General features: G+C 40.6%; 2 protein-coding genes across 2 annotated transcripts; one reads left to right on the forward strand and one right to left on the reverse strand.

Annotated features, from left to right (window-relative positions):
• Nucleotides 1-288: 288 nt before the first annotated feature.
• Nucleotides 289-5,948, reverse strand: LOC307256412 (protein FAM53C-like). Its single transcript, XM_080035352.1, has 5 exons — nt 5,909-5,948; nt 3,568-3,837; nt 3,416-3,476; nt 2,504-3,336; nt 289-1,741 (listed from the first exon to the last, which is right to left on the reverse strand). Exons 2-5 carry the CDS (start codon nt 3,649-3,651, stop codon nt 1,493-1,495), a joined length of 1,227 nt encoding a protein of 408 aa, XP_079891478.1. The 5' UTR covers nt 3,652-3,837; nt 5,909-5,948; the 3' UTR covers nt 289-1,492.
• Nucleotides 5,949-9,954: 4,006 nt separating this feature from the next.
• On the forward strand, nt 9,955-14,997 carry phykpl (5-phosphohydroxy-L-lysine phospho-lyase). The gene is made up of 13 exons (XM_080035344.1): nt 9,955-10,097; nt 10,222-10,340; nt 10,800-10,959; nt 11,042-11,116; nt 11,208-11,295; nt 11,381-11,497; nt 11,937-12,019; nt 12,111-12,336; nt 12,770-12,924; nt 13,633-13,722; nt 13,846-13,979; nt 14,137-14,183; nt 14,583-14,997. Exons 1-12 carry the CDS (start codon nt 10,039-10,041, stop codon nt 14,178-14,180), a joined length of 1,350 nt encoding a protein of 449 aa, XP_079891470.1. The 5' UTR covers nt 9,955-10,038; the 3' UTR covers nt 14,181-14,183; nt 14,583-14,997.
• Nucleotides 14,998-15,110: the final 113 nt, after the last annotated feature.

Here is a 15,110-nt window from a genome sequence, read left to right on the forward strand (position 1 = left end):
GTTTTCAAAGTAGGCTACCAAACATGTATTGGATTCAAATAAAAAGTATTACTGTTTTATGACGTAATAATTAACTTCTAAAGTTATCCCCCATCACAGCAGTTTGCTACTATGCATCACAATCTGTTGTTCGTGAAGTAAGAATGGACGGAATGTCGATTTCTACACATCAGCATTATACTGAAATCCGCCACTAGGTGTCCCTATGTTCTAAATATCTAGACTACGAACAGGATAGATGCTTATAGAATGATACCTTTTGGAGGAAAAAAAAGTAAAGAAAAAATGTCATTCTCTATTAAATTTTATTTGTACATAAATTGTGCAACAGGAATATTTCTATCTGAAAACACATGAAAAATAATTTCTGAAAGGCCACCAAAGCATCTGCATCACTACCGTCTTTGTCACATACACTCTGAATTGTCTCGCCTTGTGTACTTGCTCTAACCACTGTACAGTACATGCCATTGTGCCCTATGGAGTCCAGCTGCAGCATCGATTCAGTTATTCAATTAACTATTATAGTGCATGTGCCACCTGTTCAAAAATATCTGAATCAGCGCAAATGGAGATTGCAAAAATGTCTGGCTGTGAAAAGAATACCACTCCACCAAAAACTCTGTATTTTAAGCTTAAGGCATGGTCAGCTTACAGTCTTGTCAGTATTATTGTTGACAAGGTATGTTACGGTTCAAGCAATTGAGAAAACCCCAAAAATATAAGAATGTTTGAAAATAAGCTTTCTGCTTATTCAAGAAAATATTCTCTCTAATGATGTAGAGTGACTCCAAAAAGGATAGTGTCTTCTATAATGTCATGACAGAACAGTAAAAGTAGATTTGTCTGTGAGGGATTTAAGAAACTTCAGAGAAATCCTGGAATGTATCTTGTTAAACCTAGAGGGGAACATTTTCATATATCTAAATAAATAGATCAATATGCATAAGTTGTTTGGCCTGAATTTCATTGTGACCTACACATTACGTCCACCTTAAACAACTGAGTCAATTCCAAATTCCAAGACCCAAACCCATGCGAAACTACACCAGTATCTTACTGGCCACTGAGGAATGCTTTGCACTATCCCATTAAACAATTGGCTGTTTTGGTCTGTATCAAATCACTTGTGAGGAAATATTAAAGCACATTTTGATTACTCCAGTATATAGTGTTCCTTGATTAAGATGATGAGGATATGTATGGGTATCAAGATGCATACTAGAGGTTATTGCAAATTAAGATTTGTATCAATATGAAATATTAGCCAAATTATGTGTGCAAAGTAGCTCATTTGCTCATGCACATTACATTATAACATTGTAAATGAAAATTAGCTTCTAATTGCTTGGTTCTTGATTATGAAGTCTGGACATGTGCCTTAGGAGGTCAGCAGATTCCCAAGGACTCTGCCAGAAGAGTGGACAAAGCCTACAGGTGTGCTTAACATGGTTATGAATGCAGTAATCACACTGGGAGCTCCACGGAATGGTCAGTTTTCTTCTATTAGGTTCAAGTCCAGGTCTGTGCAGTCTCTTTCAAAAACAATCTTTTGTACTCCGTCTATTTCAATCCTTTTATCCTCTTCCTCCTCGTCTTCTTCTTCACTTTCACTTAGTGGCCCAATACTGGCTTGTCCCAGGAACTCTGCAGGGGAGAAGGCTGTGTGCTGCTCTGCCTGGGAGGACACATGGACTGTGCAGCCACCTGTACCACTCACTAGGCTCTCGTGATTACCCATCTATTCAGGAGAAAGAAGGGTTCATGGTTATCATGTGACAGTTTTAACATTGAACATGTGGCAAAACACCTCACTTTGATTGGACCCACTCTCATTCTCAATGCTTGTTTGTGCAGCCAGAATATCAGCTTCATAAGCCTTCAGGTAGTAGGTAATAACATGTAGGAGGTGCAAGAAAGGATGTCTGAATTTGTTTTGCCTGAAGAGCCTGTGTGTGTGCCTGTTTGAGGGATGAAGTGCTGCCAGAAGCCATACCATGGGATCCCACTGGCTGCACATTCGTTCTCTTCGGTCTCTTACGGCAGTGGTTTTGCTTCGTGCGCCCACGTCTGTCAAAGTGGGCACGGTCAATGCTGCCGGACAGCTGGAGTTGCGAGAGCGAGGAGTTCCCAAATTAATTAAAAGTTACGGGCGATCGCGCCTGATATTATGATTCTATATATGGTATACAACAACAAACAAATGGAAGGTTAATTTTCCCATCTGAACGAGTAAACAAAGGTTCGGATTTGCTTGTATGTGTCTCTGTTTTGAGATTGTTACCTGCAGTGAACAGTGTCTTATTCTGAAAATGAACCAGATGTTTTATTGTTTTGTTGGCTTTTGTGTTTCTGTATCTCTCGACCTGTTTTGCGCTAAATCTATGCGGCGAGCTCCGGCATCAGGGTAAAAATATAAGTTGTGCGTATTAGTTGCAGCAGGAACCGCACGGCCGAAGCTGCAACGAAGCAGAGAGACAGCCCTTTGGAGTCTCTTGCTCACCTGTGTCATCTTGCTGAAGTCGAGGCCTGGCCTGGGGCAGGGAAGAACATCTGGGTCGTGGCGCCTCTTCAGGCGAGGTCTGCGCATGTCACAGGGCTGCGAGTGGCATCGGGGCAGCGCCGGGTGCAGGCCGCGCCTAGAGGAGGATGGTGTACTGCAGGCTGAAGTGGGAGATGGAGACAGGGCCGGGTGTTCCATGCCAGGACAGCCATATGTCAGAGCAGAAGCAGGGAAGGGCTTGGGGGGAAGGCGCACCACAGAGGCATGGTGAATGTGCACAGGGGAGAGGGAGAAGCGGCGCTGCAGTAGGGAGTGACATACCAGGGGGGCCGGAGAAGAGGAGCAGGAGGAAGGAGCAGCAAAGGAGGCAGAGCAGGCTCCTTTCAGTTTGTCACAGGGGTCCCACGGGAAGCTCCATGGTAGTGGGGAGTCAGAGGACAGCGCTAAGCTAAAGAAAGTTGGGCTAGAAGACGAGTGTAGGGATGAAGAGGTGAAGGAGGAACTGGGGCCACAGCGGGGCAAAGAGCCGGCTCCGGAGCCTGAACTAGATGCTCCTCCACTTTGACAGCCGCGTTTGACAGGGGTCCAGACCTTGGACGCACTAGGATGCCAGGTGGAGCGACACCGAGACAGGTCCTCTGGAACAGAGAGGGACCGGCAGTGGCGTTTTGGTGGTGGCGGTGGAGGGGAGCTCTGGAAAGCCTTGTCTGTAAAGGAAAGCTCTGGTCGATGGAGAGGTTCCCAGGAGTAGGAAGTGGGCCAAAGGGAGTGTGGTCCACAGGAATCATCCAGAAGGTTGGCTCTGGATGATGGGCGTGTAGCTGAGCTGGTCTCTGAAAATGCCAAAATAGATTACATGAGATTTCCCCACCGACAAAATTGAAAATGCTGCACTTTATTCAACAAAATTACCTTGTGTTGATCTACAAGCACTCCATGAGACAGTGGGGCTGGAGCCCACTGCAGGTAATGACTGAAACACAAATACAATTCAAAACCGGAACCGATATAGTGAATAAAGGGGGAAAAAGCTACTTCATGACAGAATGTTGATCTTAACTCACCACATTGACATTGAATGAAAAAGCCTTGTAATAAGGCTCTTCCAAACTCTGCTTACGGAGTTGCTCTGTGATAAGTGTGACCATATTTGTAGCTACAATCCAGGGGTAGACATGGATATGAGGAGACTTGCTGAGGGCAGTGGAGATTGTATTAGTCAGAATCCTGGCGTGGTTTGTGGTGTCCCCTCCACACCTCAACCAGCCAGACTGACCAACTTTCTCACTATGCCACCATCTTCTTTATGCCACTGAGAGGGCCTGAGAAGGGATCTGTGTAAAACAAGCGCAATGTCAATGATTAACTGAAACTGAAACACACACGCACTGCAAAAAAAGCACTTTATTGAACTTATAAATATGAGACGCATCTAACAGGCCTCTTGGCTAGGATTGCTAAACCTTCTAATGTGGACTTTCCTCAAACATTTCGATAACTGTTGTAATGTGGAAAAGACCACAGAAAGAGGAACCGGATGCCTGAAGAAATGTGTCACTATAAATGTTTTACTACACGAGACCCAGGCCTGAACCACATGCTGCCTCATGCACAGGTGAAAAGCAGAAGTTCATGTTCACAAAGGCAGAGAGAGCACACATGGACATGAGGAGACCAAGAACAAAGAAACACTTCACATTCCATCATGCACAGCGAACATGACAATTTCCTTTTTTGGACTCCAAACGTTAAAAAGTGTTAATTCAAAGTAAACGCAGAGTATGTCTGTGGTAAAAACCATACTGTGGCACATACTACGCCTATCAAAGTCAGCTAGGTCCAATAAACACAAGTGACACAAGAGTTGTGAGTTGAGAAGCGAATGGAAGGGGGAGGGAGAGACGAAAAGGGGAAAGGATGGGGGTAGTGTTTGAAAAATGAATGGGGATAGGGGGTTGGAAGCATGCCATTGGTATCTTTCTTTTTTTTTGAAGGGGGACAAAAGAACAGTGACCAGGTCTCGAGGACTTATATTACCATGGCAAAGCCAAAATGGTGTCAGATACCCGGAGAGTAGGGGACTAAAAGACCAAGACAAGCATGCATGTGTATTTCATTAATGCACATTTGTTAGATATTGATATTTTTAATGCAAAGGAACCCTGCAGAGTTATATTTTAAGATCGAAAGGTTACTTAATCCACAAGCATATTTGAAGATTAAGCTACATGGGCCCATTTAAGGAATCCCAGCCACCCTTTGGACAGCACATAGGTCTACACATACACGTCAAACTGAAACTAAATCAGAAATGACAAACTATTCACTGCATTACAGTGTAGCATGGCCTATTGGGCTTTGCATTGATCTTTCAAAAGTGCAAAGCACACATAACCTGGAGTCCATTTAACGCTGACAAAAACTGGACACTAATTTGTTAAACTGTATCAACATAAAGTTATGTGTTTTAACCTGAGAGGAAAAGGCTTGATAATCAATTAAGTCCTACTCTTTGAATTGACTGCAACAAAACTATGGGTAGACAGATGTGGCCTCTGGGGCCTTCTACCTTGTGGCAAACATGGGGCTACATTTGCTAGCCTTGTTCCACATGCCAGAAGACAAGCTACTTCATCAGCGTAGTCTGAACCTCATCCTGTGCAACCCACAAAATGACACCGTTAGCTCAAAATCAGTCACGAGCAGTGCTGTCAACCACCATCTGATTTAAAACTTTAGCACTTTCTAAATCATGCTTTCGAGTTTAATAGTGACGTTACTACAAATTAATAAACCAATGATTTCAAAACGACCAGCTAGACACATATGAATTAAGATTATCAGTGGGGATAGTTAGGTCTGGCCTAAGGACACTTTCGTTCTTTAAGAAAGTATGAACCAATAAGTGTATACGTTTTTAAAGAGTTGCGCAGCTGGCCCTCATCTAAAGAAAACGTTTTCGTGATAGCCAGTTATAGATATGTAACGTCAGCTGCACGACAATTGTATATCATTGACAATGAACTATATATTAACCTAGGATTTACTGTCTAGATGTAGTACCGACTTTAGCGTGAGAGCAGTGTATATAGTAAGCTAGCTCAGCAACACGATGCAGCCCGTGCTGCAGCAAGTTATTAGCTAGCCGAAAGGATAACAAGTGTCCTAGCTTAACCAACGTTACTGGCCTTAGTTTGCTCAGCTACATTTGGTCTGTCTGTTACCGGTTAATAGCTTGTCATTGTACACTACTGAAACAATTATTTCTCAAGACTAAAATATAAAAAGAAGCCTTAATGTATTAAACTGCGAGACCAATAACGCATATATAAATGAGTTGTAGGCTTAGCTTGGTTGCGCAGCCTATTTGCACGCTAGCATGCTACAGCTGTCCTGATGTATTACCTGCATTCAGTGGTTCCTTAGCAACCGAAGCAGCACAGAGTGCAACGGATAGAGGGCAGTTTAGCGTAGTATTTATAGCCTTTGGACGATACCAATACGGAGGTAGTTCAAAAATGATCTGCCTAAACGAAACACAATTTGAGGAAACAAACCAGTACGTATACAGCGCATAATTCTCCAAAATTATATTTTTTCGTGTACTCTTAACTGAAACGACATTTTAACAACATTTGTGGCACTTATTTTGTGCTTCTCTGTGCCGTCAACAGCCCCGCAGTTAGGCCCTTCTAAATAAAGCGACAGCATGAAATCAAAGCTGAGAACACAACCTTAGATACATTCTTTATAGGTCCATGGATAAAAGTCAAAGTAGGCTAGTTTTTTTTTCTGTGATATCCATCAAATAATACATATCTATTATCAAAGCATACCTAAAAACAAGTCCAGTTACTCGCAGGTCTCTCTTGAGAATTAGACGTGTCTCAATGAGATTACCTGTAATAAACCTGCATGTTAAATTAAAATTGGTGTGTGCTATTGCCGAATGTTTAAGCTACAATCAAGAGGAAATTAATTGCAGAATGTCAAAGTGGATTTAAGAGAGGAAGGGGGCTCTGATGATCCATTATTCATCTAGTATTATGTCTTGACTCTTAAGGATAAAGCATTGATTTCACTTAACATTAGCGGCAGTTTTGTTTGATGCAGAAAAAGCACGTTATGATGTGGAAGGAGGGCCCCTGATAAAACTACATGCAGTGGCAATATGATATACAGTATTGAACCGGATAGGAGCTGAAATGTCCAATAAGTATAAGGATGAAAATGGCACACCTCATGGGAGTGTGATAATCTATTATAATTTAATAGGATACATTACATCTAATGAATGAGTATAAATGGGAAGATAATGATTTGTAGATGACAGGGCTTTGTTAAAAGGAGGGAGACATTTGAACCATATAGAAACATTAAAGAAGGTAAATAAAGTTGAGATGTGGAGCAATAAATGGAGTTTTAAATTGAAAAGACTAAGGAAACAGGTTTAGAGGAATATGCTACTAATTCAACACTAGGCTACATGAAAATCATGGAGTATATTTTGACTCTTTGACAGGGAGTGCTATGTAGCGCTCCTTAGACCAAGGTTGTATGGAGCCAATCTCATCTGTATCAAAAACTGTGCAGAGCAGCAGCAACACAATAACCTGTATGTGTTCTACAAGTCGAGGCAACAAAAAAGAATGCTGCTGTGTTTACGCAGGAAACGGCTAAGAGTCAACTATTGAATAATAGGGCGTGGAGATAATCACCCAACCGAAAAAGGTGCTATCAATCAACCATTGGTTCAATCTATTAAACAGACTATGCAAATCTGAAACAAAATAGCTCACATCAAAAATTAAAGGCAATATGAAGACTTTTAATAAACCCTGGTCTCCCTTCCTGCAGTACAGAGCTGATTCCCCTTCACAACTCCCAAACAAGACCATCCAGAAATAAAAAGGATAGAACAGCAATATCTGGACCATTCTTCTATTTTCCCCTCTTTCCACTCCAATTTCTTCCTCCTCTTTTCTTTCGTTTTTTTGGGGGAAATATTTGTATGTGTATGTATGATGAATATTGTTGCTAATACTTTTGTTTTGTAAATACATACTTCTGGTATCCACTGTGGGAATTAAAAAATAGTGTTAAAGTGCTTCAGTCCTCCTACTGGGAAAAGGAAAGAATCGTAAAATCAAGTTTTAGCTGGAGAGTAGGGGAGAACGGGGTAATTTGTCACGTGGGTTGGTTGTCACAATCGTTATATCTCGGAACCAGAAGGCGCTGTCTGTGAAATTTTGGTATGTAAATATCCAGAATTGGGATCAGAGGTCACCTACATAGTGGAGTTAGACTGCTGAATTTGAGGTGAGAAGACTGTTTGTGTTTTTCATGTCAAATTGAAAATATTTAGCTCCTCAGTATTTTTCTTCTAGGCTTTTACACAATGGGTTTATAACAAAACACTTGTTACCCATACAAAGTGTGAAGGGTAAACTATAGTTTAGATTGTGGTTAGCAAGCTAATTAGTTGTCAGATGGTTGTTGGCCTTGATGTTAGCAAGAAATTCAAGTTGGGGTTGGTCGTCAAATTTTTTGGGGGGTTGGTTGTCACATGTTATCTCAAGGCTGCAGCTAGAAAAGGAACCCAATAACGAAATAAATTGTCAAGCTGTATCCTCACTGACACCCCAGAGAAGGAAAGAATAGAGCAGGAAAAGGCAGCTAGCATGCAAAAGAAAAAAGGGCAACAAAATCAAAACAACTCAGTGCATCCCAAACTAGACCAGCTGCCAAGGCTACAGTAAGTTATGTAGGCATATTTATATATATATGTAGGAATGACTATTGAAAGATGTTTAGGTGATAAGCAATTCTCACTAGAGTAAAAAGTGTGCCTACTTACCCCGTTCTCCCCTATAGACACAGCAGCAGGACACCTGGGAGTGAATGGTGTTTGGCCTGATAGTAAAGTTTCACTGCAACCCCTGTATGGAAAGTTCCACTGGTGGGAGATTAATAGTTATTTGCAAGAAAGAAAAGTTTGGATTTTGTAAATGAGTTCTAGTTATACAGAAAGTAGGCCTATACACATAGTATGTATTTACACTTTACAGTTAGATTACTTACTAGCTGTAGTTTGGTCTGACTGTGTAAGACTACAGTTAGATCAAAAGATGGAACATTAGAAAACACTGGTTCTGAAGTTGTAGGCCCTAGCCACATAATTGCAATATGCAAACGGACATCAAACTTCTTATCCCTCTTATTATCCTTGGGGTCAATATGACCCCATTTAATGTTTGACATCTAAGTGGTTATGACGATTTGTTTTGCTTCATATTTAATTAATTTTCTAAATTTTATGGGACAACTGGGTAAATATAAAATGTACATGATATATGTTTTAGTTGTCCTGTAGGCTTCACATACTGTACTTGTTGCATATGTGTTTTATATATAACGCATAACAAGTATCAATATTATGCAAAATGTATTTTCTTTTTTGGTTATTTAGGATGGCATGTACTATAATGTGCAATTATAAACTCTTCAAGAAACTTTCCTCTGATTTAGGGGCCTAACCTAACCATGCCTGTAGTAGTGAGAAAATCACAGATAGTTCACAGGAAATGGGAGACGGGCAAATATTTCCAACCAGCATGTTTTTAAAGACATTCCAAGTTTTCTCTCATGTTGCATACTATTTTTATTTTCTATTATACTAAATCTGACCACAAGAAAAAGGAAATCCTAAATCTTTTACTAAAGATAGTACTACCATACTAAATAGCAGAAAGTATGGGTATTGGAAACGCAGGGACACTTTGATGACAAAGAAACAAGACAGGGCCGGCGATGAGAGTGTGACAGACTCACAGCAATAAAGGATGTATGGGACTAGTGGTTTCAGCATAACACTTGATTTACAATCCAGGCACCAACAAGACTGTGGATGAATGTCATATACAGTACTGCGCAAAAGTTTTAGGCAGGTGTGCAAAATGCTGTAAACTAAGTAAGAATGCTTACAAAAACGGAAGTTTTAATAGTTTGTTAAAACACAAATAACAATCTCTATTTCCAATTGTAGGTCAATAGGTCATTAGCATTATGCAGGTATTCTGGATGTAGGCCTATAAGTAGGTGGGTGGGGTGTTTGTTTTAATTTAAAAGGCTAGTTAGGGAGTCAATGAGAAACACATTTTTTTAATATAATTTTCTGGTGGTTTAATATGCTGGATAACCGGTGTAACTTAAATTTGAGTATAACAGGAAGGTTTTGTTGATATGCCTATGAGTGGATATAATGTCCTTTCACTGTCTTTCTTCAGAGATCAGGATTGATGGGAACAATCTGACCAACCGGACACTGTGGAGGTTATGCTACCTCAATCCATTCCAGAGGATGGCAGTAATGCAACACCAAGAAAAAGAGGATAGAAGAAGAACGCTTACACTAGCGCATGCGCGGTGGACGTAACACCCAGCAAAATACACTACATTTTATTACTGTAACCTATTTTTATTTTATTTTTTTGCAACTCAGCAGTCTTTAAGCAGGCAGATAATACAACGAAAACATGGCTGTAAATACTCTCGAGAAAGAAGAAACTCTCGCTATGAGGAGGAAACTAATCGGGTATGGAAAGTGACTGACTTAGGCTATAGTGTGTGTGTTTTTTTCTCCTCTACTGGTCTGGTCAAGTATGTGTGCACGAACACGAACGAAGGCGACTGATACATTTTCATTCCTTATATTACAGGCAGTCATGCAGACTATTTTATTCAGACGACCCCGTCAAAATTGTCAGAGCGAGGGGCCAATATTTATTCGATGAAAACGACCAGCGCTATCTGGACTGCATCAGTAACGTCCATCATGGTCAGTCCACATTTCCAACTTTTGCTGTGTTTACTCTAGACCTACTACTTATACCTACTACAGATCCTTAACAAGGTATTAAAAGGCATTTAATTAATGAATCCCCGAAAAAATTCAACTTAGAAATTAGCTTGATCCAATATGGTAACATGACGACAGTTTGGCTTTTTGGCCAGTGATTTGAGTGACACATTATACGCCTATATTGTTGTTCTTTAGTTAGTCATTTTGAATGGCCTGAAGTAAAACAAATAATACCAAAAAAACATTTTGTTAAAACATTATTTTTTTATTTGACAGTTTTGTTTTTTGTTAAATTGGTCCTCATTCATTCTGAGTGGCATTAAAAAGAAAAGTCTTAAATCTGTAGGAACCCTGTCTACTTCTTCTCACTCCTGCCCCCAAGTGGCAGAAAGTCTGAATGTGTTATTGGCACACACAGTATGCTCTCTGTTGTAGTGGGCCATTGTCACCCCAGCATTACAAAGGCCGCAGCAGCCCAGATGGATCTCCTCAACACAAACACACGATTCCTGCACGACAACATCATCCTGTATGCAGAGCGCCTGGCTGCCACACTTCCAGAGAAACTGTGTGTCTTCTACTTTGTTAACTCAGGGTAACTAATGTCGTTCAATTACACTATTCCACTAAATTCCTAAAGTACCATTCCAGTGGCTTTACCTCTGTTCTTGTGACAGTTCCGAGGCCAATGATCTAGCGATACGCTTGGCGCAGCAGTACACCCAACACGAGGACGTTGTTGTGCTTGACCAGTAAGTTTTTTTTATAGCACCAATTCAAACGCACTTACTCCCTGACAATACACTTGCTTATCAATGACAATTAACTCTCCTTTAATACCAGCGCATACCATGGGCATCTGATGTCCCTCATCGACATTAGTCCTTACAAGTTCCGGAAACTGGCCGGACAGAAAGAATGGGTCCATGTGGTGTGTAAATACGACCAGCAATTCACAAACAGCTGACCCAGAGTAAACCCTCACCTATCTGAAAGAATGTCTTTCATCCTCCCAGGCGCCCTTACCAGACACCTACAGAGGCATATACAGAGAGGATCACCCCAACCCGGGCCAAGCATACGCTGACACCGTAAAAGACTTGATAGAAGAGGTGCACCGGAAAGGTCGTAAGGTACACTTTAACAGAGTGTTGTGCAGCCTGAATAGAATACTTAAAAGGTGCAGTCAGCGTTTCTGGTTTTCATTTTTTTTTATCAATAAACATTTCCTCACGATTCGCTACCTGCCCATACTGTGTGTGCACCCCAAAAAATCTGATGTTAAAACACAGCCTAGGCTCTGTAAACATATCAGAACAGATAAACAAAGGGGCCACCGTGCGTAACAACATGCCCGTTTACAGGGCCTAGGCTGTGTATTAACACTGGACTTATTTATTTTACACACACAGGCAGCGGATTGTGACGAGATATTTACTGATTTTGAAAATAATTTTCCAGAATCACTGACTCCACCTTTAAAACAATAATCATTACACAGAGACACAATGCTGTAATAAATATGATGAATAGTATTTATTTTACATATTAACTACTTTTTTCCCCCCATAGATCTCTGCCTTCTTTGCTGAATCATTGCCGAGTGTTGGGGGACAAATCATCTTGCCCCAAGGATACTCATCCAAAGTCGCAGAGTAAGTGATGACTAATTCTTCGGGGTCAATGTTTTTAAAAATCATCCGCCACGGTAAAATCACAGTGAGGTGGTGCGTCTCCCTCATACAGATATGTGCGCTCAGCCGGTGGAGTGTTTGTGGCAGACGAGGTGCAGACGGGCTTTGGACGTACAGGAAGTCACTACTGGGGTTTTCAGCTGCAGGGGGAGGGCTTCTGCCCCGACATAGTGACCATGGGTAAGCCTATGGGCAACGGGCATCCTGTGGCATGTGTGGCAACTACTGCGGAGATAGCTGGAGCTTTCACAGCCAACGGAGTGGAGTACTTCAATACGGTGACTATACACTGGCCACTATGAATGTGTGATAGCCATGCCTTTCTGTAATAAGGAACATCTTGACCATCTTTACAACCCGACATACATTATTGACATTCACAGTATACTGTGGAGTCATAGTTAGTACTTTGATAATCACCTTAACAGATGTCAGTTACATAAAGATAGGTCTCTTTGAGGTTAAAGACAACATAATGCCTTTTTTGGATTGCGTCTTTTTGAACACCTTTATCTGTTAACTGTTGTTCACAAGCTATTTCTATTTATGTTACAGAAATCACTGTATAAAACATACATTGTTGCCTTGCCTAACTAGAATGACTAGATTGTGAATAAATGTGTAGATTCGACTCAAAATTTGAAAAAAGAAAAAGTAAAAGGAGAATATAATTAGATTTTTTTTTTGCTTTATCTCCCCTGCTCCATCCAGTTTGGAGGGAACCCAGTCTCCTGTGCTATCGGCCTGGCAGTCCTTGACGTAATAGAGAAAGAGGACCTCAGGGGAAACGCCACACGGGTTGGAGCACATCTGAAAGATATGCTCAAAGAGCTACAAACACGACATCAAATAATTGGTGATGTCAGGTAAGCACGCATAGGCTGGCGAACTTAGGCTCCTTAAACTGGTAACAGCAAGTGATATTCTACACTCACTCCTTAAATCACTTTCAAAATTATTAATTATTAAAGCATTTGTTTATGAAAAAAAGTCTGGCAATAATGAAGTTGTCACCTTATAGCTTACACCTTGTAGAACAACTCAGCAGCCCTTTTTCCCCCACTCAGGGTGCTTAAAAAAGACTGAAGCATAACACTAGGATAAGCAAAATTAACAGAAATTGATGCATCTCAATTAAAAAATACAGCATCATACAATACAAACTATGCAGCTGAAAAAGAATATCTGTGAAGAGTAAAAACTATTGAGAATGCAAATCATGACTTCCATAGTATTGGCCTTATACTTTTTATACCGTACAACTGTAAGGGGAAGCTCCTCAGTTGGTTGCATACTGGTGTTCCAGTATATCAATATTGAGTACTAACACAGTCTGATTTTGGCACATGTTGGTTGCAAAAGTATAACATTATTTTTTAAAGTACTTTCTGTTTGTTTGTGTTTTTCATCACATGCAGTTTAGTAACTTCAATAATTGCAACAAACTGCTAGTTTCGAAAATGATCTGTCAGGGACACTTTCTACTTACAAATGAACACATTAATCTTTTTTTTAAATCCCAATAGCTTGTCTACACACTGAAATCTTAAAAGATGTTGTATTTTCTTAAAAAGAGGTGTGGGACTGTTTGTTGGTCTGGAGCTGGTGACAGACCGGGAGCAGAGGACTCCTGCTACAGCAACAGCAGCAAGGGTGGTGAAGAGGTACAAGATCAGCGAAACACATTAGTTACCACCAAATACAGCTATACTGGCTGGAACTTGATTTACATCAACTTTGCCATATTGTGTTGTGTCTTAACTAAATGTCCCTTTTACATAACTTAGGTTGAAGGAGGAGGATCAAATCTGTGTCAGTACAGATGGCCCCTGGGAAAACATTGTGAAGTTTAAACCTCCCATGTGCTTCAGTATGGAGGACGCAGAGCTGGTGGTACAATGTATTGGTCGCATCCTCACAGGTAACATTGTCAACCACCCTTCAGTCTATAGCTGTTACCACAGCATTGCATGACGTATGCATGTACTTGACGCATACCACTTAAGAGTCTGAACACTGAAATAGGAACATTGCCTGATTTAGCTGAATAACTTTTTTCAATTCTCTTGTACTCACAGACATGGATGCCACTGACTTTAAACTAGAAAAGGAAGACATCTAAAAGGTGTGTTAAACCTGTAGAAAAACTTTTAATTGCATCAGACATTGTCAGATGGGCACATTCAAAAAGTTCAGAGGTAGAGATATGAATGCCCATCCTTGAGGTTGCAGTTGATCAAACAAGTTCATTCATTTCACATGGCAGAACATGTTGCCGCCTTCTATCCAAACCCGACCACGGTGGGGACTTGCTGTTTTTCTTTTTTTAAATGGACCTATCAGACCAAGCCCTTGCCATAACAATTTCCCTTTATAGCCATGTTATATCAAAGCTTTAGTCTAGAAAATATTACAGCAGACAGGTTTACAAATGTTGGTCAGTATTAAGAGGATGTCTGCTCTGTCTCTTGTTTAGACCCCGCAATGCAAGTGACATATCATCGCAAATGTTTTTCTCCCACAGGTGTACGGTGCCTTTTTAAAAGGTATCACTTCAGTAGAATGAGATGCAGCAAGCAAATTAAGCCGGGCCAATTGGAGGTCTATGATTAAAGCCTCTGCAAATCAGTCACCTAGGAGATGATCTATATATATATAAAAAATGGTGCTAATGTGATACTAATTAAGTGCCATGAATTTTTCAAACCAATAAATGTTTATACTTTTCAAATCCTGCCTGTTCTGTTCCCCTACCCACAGTTGCAACATATAAATGAATAAGTCCCAACAACACTGATCAGCAACATGTTCTTAATACACAATGTGGTTGAGATAAGCACTTACCAGACCACTATCTTTAACTCCTGGATACATTCATAAAAATGCTCAAGTTTCGCAGTTTCACATCTAGTGGGGTGGGTATTAATACTTAGCCAGTTATCCTGTAGCCAGTGAAGCCCTGTCTCCACTGCTTCTCAAATAGGCATCCGTAGAGATGTTAACATTACTTGTGACAAAACAAGCAAGCCATTTAACAGTACAAAACATTTAA

This window comes from Ammodytes marinus (assembly GCF_949987685.1).
Source record: "Ammodytes marinus genome assembly, chromosome: 10".
NCBI lineage: Eukaryota > Metazoa > Chordata > Actinopteri > Uranoscopiformes > Ammodytidae > Ammodytes > Ammodytes marinus.